General features: G+C 42.3%; 1 protein-coding gene across 1 annotated transcript in view; it reads left to right on the top strand.

Moving 5' to 3' along the window:
• Nucleotides 1-11,574, top strand: part of dagla (diacylglycerol lipase, alpha) — a 340,274-nt gene extending 328,700 nt beyond the window's left edge. The window contains exon 21 of the mRNA XM_078220586.1: nucleotides 10,526-11,574. Within this exon, the coding sequence (XP_078076712.1) occupies nucleotides 10,526-11,483 (958 nt within the window). The 3' untranslated portion in view covers nucleotides 11,484-11,574. The remainder of the gene's footprint in view (nucleotides 1-10,525) is intronic.
• The last annotated feature ends 382 nt before the right edge of the window (nucleotides 11,575-11,956 follow it).

The raw sequence follows: 11,956 nt of genomic DNA on the forward strand, positions 1-11,956 counted from the left end.
GTGATTCCCAAACTTCTTTCACTGGGCCGCACTTTAGGAATAAAAATTTGCTTGCGCCACACCGAATTTTTTATTGATAAGAAATACATTCAAAAACAAAAAAAAACAACTAGCAGTGCTTGATTTATAACACAGAACACAACTACTTTATAATATGATCATGGGACATCCAGAAAGTATAAAACAATGCTTGTTTAAACCATGTTTAAATGTTTCTTTGATTGTCCTTGAATCTTCCCGCCACACTTGCCATCCTCGCTCGCCGCACCAGTGTGGCACGCCGCACCCTTTGGGAACCACTGGCATAAAGATAAGATATCAGAATGTGTTGATGGGAGAATAAACGTCAATAAAGATCCAAATTATGTTTACTGTGCATGTATGTGAACATACATGCAGAGTGTGGTAAATAGGGTTGGTGAGCATGAAAGGGCACAGATAGCCAAGTAGAAATATGATGTAATGGTGATAACAGAGCCCTGGCTCAAAAAAGGACGGAACACAGTACTAAGATTCCTGGATACAAGGTGCTCAGAAAAGATAGGGTGGGAAAGAAAGGAGGAAGGATATTGATTAAGGATAATATTACAGTGCTGGAGAGAGAGCATGCCCTCGAGAAGTCAAGTGTAGAATCTAATTGGTTAAAGCTAAGAAACAATGGTGGTACTATTACAGTACTGGATGTGTTCTACAGGCTACTAGCTTCTGGGGAAAATATAGAGGAACAAATTTGCAAGGAAGTTACAGATGGATGCAAAAGCTATAGAGCAGTTATATTGAACTTTTGCCATTCCGGTCTAGATTAGGAGAATTATAGTGTAAAGGACAGAGAGGGGGAAGAATTTCATGAGCGTTCAGCAGATCAGTAAGTTTTCAATTCCATGAGGAAGAGGCAGCTGGGGAATGAGGTGAGTCGATGTCAGTAGGAGAAGGTTAAAGAGATAACAATCATAGTACCATAAGGTTTAGGTTAGTATGGAAAAGGACAAGGAGCCATCCAGAGTGAAAATCATTAAAAGAGGAGTGGTGCGACCAACTTCAGTGGGGTAAGAAATGATTTGTCTCAGGTAAATTGGATTGAAAGGTTAGTGGGTAAAATAATTGAATACTGACCTTTAAAGAGGAGATTATTTGGGTATATTTCCACAAGGAAGGAAACAAAGCCAGAACTCCCTGGGTAATGAAAAAAATGGAGAGTAAGATGAATCAGAAAAGGGGAGCTTATGACATATCAGGTTGATCATATAAGCACATCAGAACTAGGAGCAGGAATAGGCAATTCAGCCCCTCAAGCCTGCTCTGCCTGTTCTATATGATCATCATTGATCTTATCTTGACCTCAACCCCACTTTCCTGTTCGTTTTCCATAGCTCTTCAACCCATTCCTAATTAAAAATCTGTCTAGCTTTCAAATTTACTCATTGTCCTGGCAAACACCATACTCTGGGGTGAAATAAGTCTGAAAATTGAAAGTTCAGAAAAGTAATGAAGGAAATCAGAGAATCAAAGAGAGAGCACAAGAAGAGACTGGTGGCTAATGCAAAAGTAAATCCAAAAGTTTTCTGTGGATAATTAGTTAGGAAAGTGGTGGTTAAAGGAAGACTCGGGCCAATTAGGGACCAAAAAGAGAATTTAGGCATGGAGGCAGAGGGCATGGCTGAGAAACTAAATGAGTACTTTACATCTGTCTTGCTAAGGCAGAAGATGCTGCCAAAGTCATAGCAGAAGAAGAAGTAGCTGAGACACTGGTAAGGCTAAAAATTGATAACGGGGTGGTTTAAAAGGCTGACTGTACTTAAAGTTGATAAGTCACCAGGACTGGATCAGATTCATCCAAAGGTGCTGAGGGAAGTAAGGGAAATCTTCCAATCTTCCTTGGGTATAGGAGTGGAGAATTGCAACCGTTACACCCTTGTTCGAAAAGGGTGAAAGGATAAGGCCAGCAACCACAGGCCTGTCAAGTTAATTTAAGTGACAGAAAAGCTTATAGAAATGGTAATCCTGATTAAAATTACAGACAGTTGCATAAATATGGATTAATTAAGGAATCCAGAACTGATACGTTAAAAGGTAAATTGTGTTCAATTTATGTGATAGAATAAGAGTTGATGAGGTTAATGTGGTTGATGTGAAGTACGTGAACTTCCAAAAGGTGTTAGGTAAAGTGCCACAAAGGAGGTTTGTCTGCAAAGTTTTAGGCCATGGAATAAGTGGGACCATGGCAGCATGTATACGAAGCTTGTTGAATGACAGGAAACAGAGTGGTGGTAAACAGTTCTTTTGTCTGGAGGAAGGTATTAGAACTCCTTATTTCCTTAATTAATGATTTAGACATGGGTGTGCAGGGCACAAATTTAAATTTGCAGATGACACAAAAGTTGGGAGTATTGTGAACTGTAAGGAGGATAGAGAGAAAGACTTCAAGAGGACACATGCTGGTGGAATGGGCAGATATGTGGCAGGTGAAATCAATGGAAAAAAGTATGAACATATTTGAATAGTAAGAACAAGGCAATATAAAATAAAGAATAGAATTCTAAAGAGTATGCAGGGGCAGAGGGACCTGAGGGTACATATATGTTTGTTGAAGGTGGCAAGGCAGGTGGAGAACGTGGTTAATAGGACATATGGGATTCCACGCTTTATGAGTAGAGGTATAATTTACTACAGCAAGGGGATTATGGTGAACATGTATGAAACATTGGATCACCCTCAATTGGAGTATTGTGTGCAATTCTGGGCAGTGCACTTTAGGAAGGATGTAAGTGCAGTACAGAGGCTGTAGAAAAGATTTACAAGAATGGTTTTGGGATGAGGGACTTCAGTTAGAAGGATTGACTGGAGAAGCAGGTGTGGTTCTTAGAGAAAAGAAGGTTGAGTGAAGGTCTGATCGAGGTGTGAAAAATTATTAGGGTTTCGGAGAGAGTAGATAAGGAAGAACTATTCCCATTGGCAGAACGATTGAGAACCAGAGGACATAAATTTGGGTGATTGTCAAAAGCAACATGAGGAAAACCTTTTTGTTGCAGTAAGTGGTTAAGATCTGGAATGCAAGCCTGAGAATGTGGCATAGGCAGTTTCAATCATGGATTTCAGAAGGGAATTAGATATTTATCTGAAGAGAAAACTTTGCATGGTGAGAAGTAGCAGTAGTTGAATTGCTTTCGTAGAGAACGGGCACAGACACAGCAGGTTAAATGTCCTTGTATACCATAACCATTCTATGATTCTCAGTAAGTAAACCTTTATTAAATTGCAATTAACTTGGAGAAAATCCTCAATGTTGTTTGAGTTTTCCCCTTAATGTTCACTCAGACATTTATGACTAAGGCAACAGTTTCAAAGCAGATCGATTCTCTTATGAGCTGATAAATAGTTCCTAATTGAAGTAGCCTAGGTTTTGGAGAATATATCGGATGCTCACCAAACTGTATCATCAAAAATGAAAAATATAAAATTGCCAGAAAAAAAATGTATGATTTGACACAACAGGATACTAAAACAACATAGTGCTATTGAATCACAAGCGATTCATAGACTTTTGTCAGAAAATTATTTCCTATGATCTTGGACAAACGTCTAATCTTTGGGTGATTGCTCTCTTTTGTAAACCTTCAAAATATTGTGCGTGAATGATACAATTTCAGTTTACCAACAGTATGTTGCTCTTAATTCAGAACCGAAAATTAATAGCTACAATCGAGCTGTAATGTAACTAATGTTCACTGCTCTGAAGATTTATACTAGCCTACTTTGCCATCATTTCTAGGACACAAAAATGTGCACTTGTACATTTGGGCATTTCTTATCCACCTGCACTTTGGTGCTGTCAATGCAGCCTCCAATAAGTGTGTGATTCACGTTGGCCCCACAATCCTCCTGCCCCTTGCTCCACCTCTGTTGCCATTGCTGATGTAAACCTCTGATGATTATAGCATCCCGCTCGGATTCACCTTGGCTGCCTAATGCTGCCCCTACTACCTACCGCGGGAGTTCACCTCTCTTATCCTGACAGCTGTTTACATCCTACCCCATGCGGACGTGAAGATCGCACTGGACGAAATATACACCACTACGAGTAGCCTTGAGACAAAACATCCCAGGGTCTTGTTCATCGTGGCCAGGGACGTCAATCAGGCCAAGCTCAAGAACGTACTACCAAATTACCACCAACACGTCTCCTGTTCCACCAGAAGCCCAGACATCCTAGACCACTGCTACACAAAGATCAAACGTGCCTACCACTCTATTGTCCGCCCATACTTCTGCAAATCAGACCACAAGGCTGTGCTCCTGCTCCCAGCTTACAAGCAAAAATTGAAGCGGGAGAATCCATCAAAGAAAGTCGTGCAATATTGGTCTGAGGAATCGGATGATCTCCTACGGGGCTGCTTGGAGTCAATGGACAGGTCAGTATTTAAAAACTCTGCAACCAGCCTGAACTAGTACGCCATTACAGTAACTGACTTCATTAGTAAGTGTGTAGAAGACTGTGTGCCAAAGAAGCAAATCCATGTGTTCCCCAATCGGAAACCATGGATGAACAGGGATATCCACTGCTTGCTGAAGCTCGGGTCTGAGGCTTTCAAGTCAAGCGACACTGACCTATACAAGAAAGCCAGATACGATCTAAGGAGATCCATCAAAGATGCCAAAAGACAGTACCGGACCAAACTAGAGTCCCAGGCTGGCCACACCGATCCCCGCCGACTATGGCAAGGTCTGCAACACATAACAGGCTACAAATGAAGGCATGTAAAATTGCCGGCTCCAACGCACCCCTCCCTGATGAGCTCAATGCATTCTACGCCCGTTTTGAGCAAGAGGTCAGCGAGAGTATGCCCTCCACCCTGGATGAACCTGTATCTGGGGTCACCAATGCAGCTGTCAGAGCAGCTTTCTTGAGGGTCAACCCATGGAAAGCAACTGGCCCGGATGGGGTACCCGGACGAGCACTCAGATCCTGTGCGGATCAGCTGGCGGGGGTATTCACAGACATCTTCAACCTCTCTTTACAACAATCTGAGGTCACGATCTGCTTCAAGAAGAGGACCATCATCCCGGAAACTAAGAAAAACCAAGCAGCGTGCTTTAATGACGATCGGCCGGTGGCTCTGACATCCATCATTATGAAGTGCTTCGACAGGCTAGTCATTGGCACGAATCAATTCCAGCCTCCCGAACTACCAGGATCCACTACAGTTTGCCTATCGCCACAACAGGTCCACAGCAGATGCCATCTCCCTGGCCCTGCACTCAAACCTGGAACACCTAGATAACAAGGATATCTATGTCAGACTCCTATTTATTGACTACAGCTCAGTCTTCAACACCATTATTCTCACGCAACTCATCTCCAAACTCCGTGGCCTGAGCCTCGGCACCTCCTCTGCGACTGGATCCTGAACTTCCTAACTCACAGACTTAAATCAGTAAGGATAGGCAACAACACCGCCTCCACGATCATCCTCAACACTGATGCCTCACAAGGCTGTGTTCTCAGCCCCCGAATATACCTCCTTATACACCTATGAGTGTGTGGCCAATTCCCCTCCAATTCGATTTTCAAGTTTGCTGACGACACCACCGTAGTGGGTTGGATCTCAAATAACGACGAAACAGAGTACAGGAATGAGATAGAGAATCTGGTGGACTCATGCATCAACAATAATCTCTCCCTCAATGTCAACAATACAAAGGAGATTGTCATCGACTTCAGGAAGCATAAAGGAGAACATGCCCCTGTCTACATCAATGGGGACAAAGTAGAAAGGGTCGCGAGCTTCAGGTTTTTAGGTGTCCAGATCACCAACAACCTGCTCTGGTCCCCCCATGCAGACACTATGGTTAAGAAAGCCCACCAACGCCTCTACTTTCTCAGAAGACTAAGGAAATTTGGCATGTCAGCTACGACTCTCACCAACTTTTGCACCATAGAAAGCATTCTTTCTTGTTGTATCACAGCTTGGTATGGCTCCTGCTCTGCCTAAGACCGCAAGGAACTACAAAAGGTCATGAATGTAGCCCAATCCATCACGCAAACGAGCCTCCCATCTATTGACTCTTGTCTACACTTCCCGCTGTCTTGGCAAAGCAACCAGCATAATTAAGGACCCCGGACATTCTCTCTTCCACCTTCTTCCTTCGGGAGAAAGATACAAAAGTCTGAGGTCACCTACCAACCAACTCAACAACAGCTTTTTCCCTGCTGCTGTCAGACTTTTGAATGGACCTTGCATTAAGTTGATCTTTCTCTACACCCTAGCTATGACTGTAACACCACATTCTGCACTCTCTCCTTTCCTTCTCTATGAATGGTATGCTTTGTCTGTATAGTGCGCAAGAAACAATACTTTTCACTATGTTAATACATATGACAATAAATCAAATCTAATGATTCTTCATTCTGCTACACTACCTACTCCCTACTCCACTACCTGATAGTGATCATATACTCGATGTCCACTGGTTGCTTTGCTAAAATTAAAAGGAAGGAAAACTCAGGAGATGTTATTAATGGAGGTGTTAGGATTCAAAAGGTAGCATAAGGGTCCTTTATATGAATGCTCGTAGCATTCGAAACAAGATAAATGAGTTGACAGCACAAATCATCGCGAACGAGTATGATTTGGTGGCCATTACAGAGACATGATTGCAGGATGGTAACAACTGGAGGTTAACTATCCAGGGGTATCAGACTGTTCGGAAGGACAGACAGGAGCGTAAGGGAGGTGGTGTGGCTCTGACATTTAAGGATGACATCAGGGCGGTAGTAAGAGATGATATAGGTTCTATGAAAAAAAAGGTTGAATCCATTTAGGTGGAAATTAGAAATAGGAGAAAAAGTCACTGATAGGCATGGTCTATAGGCCACCAAATAACAACATCACGGTGAGAAATAAACAAAGAAATAACGGATGCAATTATCATGGGGGATTTGAATCTATATGTCGATTGGTCAAACCAGGTCGGTCAAGGCAGCCTTGAGGAGGAGTTCATAGAATGTATCTGCGATAGTTTCCTTGAACAGTGTGTAATGGAACCTACAAGGGAGCAAGCTTCCCTAGATCTGGTCCTGTGTAATGAGACAGGAATAATTAATGATCTTACAGTTAGAGATCCTCTCGGAAGAAGCGATCACAGTGTGGCTGAATTTAAAATACAGATAAAGCGTGAGAAGGTAAAACCCAATACCAGTGTCTTGTGCTTAAACAAAGGAGACTACAATGGGATGAGGGAGGATTTGATTTGATTTATTATTGTCACATGTATTAACATACAGTGAAAAGTATTGTTTCTTGCGTGCTATACAGACAAAGCATACCGTTCATAGAGAAGGAAATGAGAGAGTGCAGAATGTAGTGTTACAGTCATAGCTAGGGTGTAGAGAAAGATCAACTTAATGCAAAGTAAGTCCATTCAAAAGTCTGATAACAGCAGGGAAAAAGCTGTCGAGTCAGTTGGTACGTGACCTCTGACGTTTGTATCTTTTTCCCAATGGAAGAAGGTGGAAAAGAGAATGTCTGGAGTGCGTGGGGTCCTTAATTATGCTGGCTGCTTTGCCGAGGCAGCGGGATGTGCAGACAGAGTCGATGGATGGGAGGCTGGTTTGCGTGATGGATTGGGCTACATTCACGACCTTTTGTAGTTTTGGAGTTGGCTTAGGTAGACTGGGAGCAAAATCGTTATGGTGGGACAATTGAGGAACAGTGGAAGGCTTTCAAAGCGATTTTTCACAGTGCTCAGCAAAATTTATACCAGTGATAATGAAGAACTGTAGAAAAAGAGATAATTAGCCCTGGATATCTAAGGAAATAAAGGAGGATATCAAATTGAAACTAAATGCATACAAAGTGGCAAAGCTTAGTGGGAAACTAGAAGATTGGGAAATCTTTCAAGGTCAACAGAAAGGCACAAAAAAAGCTATAAAGAAAAGTAAGATGGATTATGAGAGTAAACTAGCTTAGAATATAAAAACAAATAGCAAAAGTTTCTACAAGTATATAAAACGAAAAAGAGTAGCTGAAGTAAACACTAGTCCTTTAGAGGATGAGAAGGGGGATGTAATAACTGGAAATGAGGAAATGGCTGATGCATTGAACAGGTATTTTGTGTCAGTCTTCACAGTGTAAGACACAAATAACATGCCAAAAATTGATGACAAGATGCAAATGCAGGTGAGGACCTAGAAACTATCTTTATCACAAAAGAGGTAGTGTTGGGCAAGCTAATGGGGCTAAAGGTAGACATGTCTCCTGACCTGATGGAATGCATCCAAGGGTACTAAAAGAGAGGGCAAGGAAATAGCAAATGCACCAGTGGTAATTTATCAAAATTCGCTGGACTCTGGGGTGGTTCCCGCAGATTGGAAAACCGCAAATGTGACGCCACTGTTTAAAAAAGGTAGACAAAAGGCAGGTAACTATAGGTCAGTTAGCTTAACTTCTGTAGTAGGGAAAATGCTTGAATCTGTCATCAAGGAAGAAATAGCAAGACATCTGTATATAAATTGTCCCATTGGGAAGACTCAGCATGGGTTCATGAACGGCAGGTCATGTTTGACTAATTTGGTGGAATTCTTTGAGAACATAAGGGTGGCACAGTTGTTAGCACTACTGCCTCACTGCGCCATGGACCCGGGTTCAATTCTGGCCTCGGGTCATTGGCTGTGTGGAGTTTACACATTCTCCCCGTGTTTGTGTGGGTTTCATCCGGGTGCGCCGATTTCCTCCCACAGTCCAAAGATGTGCGGAATAGGTTGATTGGCCGTGTTAAATTAACCCTAGTGTCAGGAGGATTAGAAGGGTAAATATGTGGGGTTATGGGAATAGGGCCTGGGTGGGATTGTGATCAGTGCAGACTCAATGGGCCTAATGGCCTCCTCTACACTGTAGGGATTCTATGGTTCTATGATTACGTGCGTGGTGGACAATGGGGGACCTGTGGATGTGGTGTATCTGGATTTTCAGAAGTTATTTGACAAGGTGCCGCACCAAAGGCTGCTGCATAAGATAAAGGTGCACGGCATTACGAGTAATGTATTAGCATGGATAGAGGATTGGTTAACTAACAGAAAGCAAAGAGTAAATGGGTATTTTTCTGGTTGGCGATCAGTGACTAGTGGTGTGCCTCAGGGATCAGTGTTGGGACCGCAATTGTTTACAATTTACATAGATGATTGTGAGTTGGGGACCAAGTGTAATGTGTCAAAATTTGCAGGTGACACTAAGATAAGTGGCAGAGCAAAGTGTGCAGGGGACGCTGAAAGTCAGCAAAGGGCTATAGATAATCTAACTGAGTGGGCGAGGGTCTGGCAGATGGAGTACAATGTTGGTAAATGTGAGGTCATCCATTTTGATAGGAATAACAGCAAAATGGACTATTATTTAAATGGTAAATAAATTGCAGCAGGCTGCTGTACAGAGGGACCTGGGTGTCCTTGTGCATGGATCACAAGTTGGTTTGCAGGTGCCGCAGGTAATTTAGAAGGCAAATAGAATTTTGACCTTCATTGCTAGAAGGATGGAGTTTAAAAACAGGGAGGTTATGTTGCAGCTGTGTAAGGTACTGGTGAGGCCACACCTTGAGTACTGTTTTTGTCTTGGTCTCCTTACTTGAGAATGGATATACTGGCACTGGAGGGGGTGCAGAGGAGATTCACTAGTTTGATTCTGGAGTTGAGAGGGTTGGCTTATGAAGAGAGACTGAGTAGACTGGGGCTATACTCACTGAAATTCAGAAGGATGAGGGGAGATCTTATAGAAACATACAAGATTATGAAGGGAATAGATTAGATAGAAGCAGGGAGGTTGTTTCCACTGGCGGGTGAAACTAGAACTAGGAGGCGTGGCTTCAAAATAAGGGGGAGCAGATTTAGGACTGAGTTGAGGAGGAACTTCTTCACCCATAGGGTTGTGAATCTGTGGAATTTCTTGCCCAGTGAAGCATTTCATTGAAATGTTTTTAAGGCAAGATAGATAAATTTTTGAACAGTAAAGGAATTAAGGGTTATGGCGAGCGGGCAGGTAAGTGGAGCTGAGTCCACAAAAAGATCAGCCATGATCTATTGAATGGCGGAGCAGGCTCGAGGGGCCAGATGGCCTACTCCTGCTCTTAATTCTTATGTTCTTATTTTTGCTCTATTGCCAGCAAAAACTGTTCCTATAACTGCCACTTAGGCCCCAATGCATGCACAAACAGTAGAAGATTTGTTTTGTCGCCACATCTGAACTTTCCTCTCAGGACCTGTGAATGTCAAGTCATTATCAGAGCCATGAAATTCAGCTGCTTTCTAATGTTGTGTTATCACTATGGGTACATTATTAATGTAAAACTATCTTGATGTTCCTGTGGGTTTTATTCTCCTCCTGAAGGTAATTTAAACGTACTTCATACTGAGTCAAATACAATCCAATAAGCTTTTAGGTAATAAAAAGTGTGGGCCGTAAGTCATTTGATGTCAAATTTCTCTCCTAACTTTTTTGATTCCATATTTGTCGTTTGACTGTTTTTATTCTCTTTTCAGGAGTAAGTCAGCCGAACTGAGTTTTGAAGATCTTTATCTGACGAAACAGAAAAAGTGCCAAAATGACTCTGTTGAGTTGCTTCTACTGAACACTAAGGAGAGACTGGTGACTGAAATAGAGGAGCGTAGGGCTCCACTCGCCACCATGGAAAGTCTTTCTGACAACGAGTCCATCTACAGCTTTGATTCACGCCGCTCCTCTGGATTTCGCAGCATAAGGGGCTCTCCAAGTCTACATGTTGTAATGGAGAAAGATGAGTCCCATTGTTTTTACATTGATCCAGCAATTCCAGAAGAGAATCCTTCCCTTAGTTCCCGGACTGAGTTACTTGCTGCAGACAGTTTATCTAAGCATTCTCAGGAGGTGCAACCGCTTGAACCATTGCATAACAGCTGTTATTCTCTGCCTAGCCCCCTTCAAGCAGACCTTGTTGAGCAAGAGAACAAACGAGCCACGGAGGTGGAAGCTGATAGTTTTTCAGATAAGTTGCCAATGGAAGATGACAGTAAAGAATGGACAGAAAGCCTGCGAGAAGTGCCAAGTCCACAAGTGCTTGAATTTGCTGAGTTTATAGACAGTCTTTTCAATTTGGATGGAAAAAGCAGCTCCTTCCAAGATATTTATCATTTGGTACTTGATGATAGTCTAGAAGAATATAATGAAATTCCCAAGTCAGTGAGTGAGCATGAGATCCTGATGCGGGCGCAGTTTGAACCTAACTTAGTGCCAAAACCACCCCGTCTTTTTGTTGGATCGGCGGATGCTGGGACCTCATCTGGGATTTCGGTGTCTCCATCCTTTCCATTCAGTTCATCAGGCGAGCTGATGGACATTACTCCAACCTGCTTAAGCAGTCAGGAGTGCCTGACTCTGGATACAAAGTTGAGAACTTCAACTCCAGCAGATCACCAACCTAATTCGAATAAACCTGCAGAAGTTATCATCTCAGCTATTTAGAATCCCTGTAAAGTACTAACCGAGCATATTAGCATGCTGACTTTGAAGTGGCTTTTTCTTTAAAGAGCAGGATTATGAAACTTAGACAATGAGTGCAAACCATTTGAGCCCACAATGGTATAATAATAGAACAGACACAGTATAAAGACCATGATAGAATAGGAAGTCTTGATCTGTCCAGCAGTTGTCACATTGAAAGGGACCATAATTAACCTGCATTGAAATTATGCAGTCTTTTGTTAATCTTCCAGTCTATGTGTGAATAAGATCACTAGCATTTGGTTGGCAATTAATTTCCATGAGAGGGAGAGTATTCATTTTGCTTAAGACTATGGTTTTGTTTTTGAGATTGATGGTTTTTTTTTGTAATGGAGTTTCAAAGCAGACTTGTGCCACCCCAAAGCTAGCTACACTCTGGTTTGATTATGGGTCCAACCCAGTATTGATGGTAACTCTGCAAAAAAAAACTTGGC

This window comes from Mustelus asterias, chromosome 9 (genome assembly GCF_964213995.1).
Source record: "Mustelus asterias chromosome 9, sMusAst1.hap1.1, whole genome shotgun sequence".
In the NCBI taxonomy this organism is placed as follows: domain Eukaryota; kingdom Metazoa; phylum Chordata; class Chondrichthyes; order Carcharhiniformes; family Triakidae; genus Mustelus; species Mustelus asterias.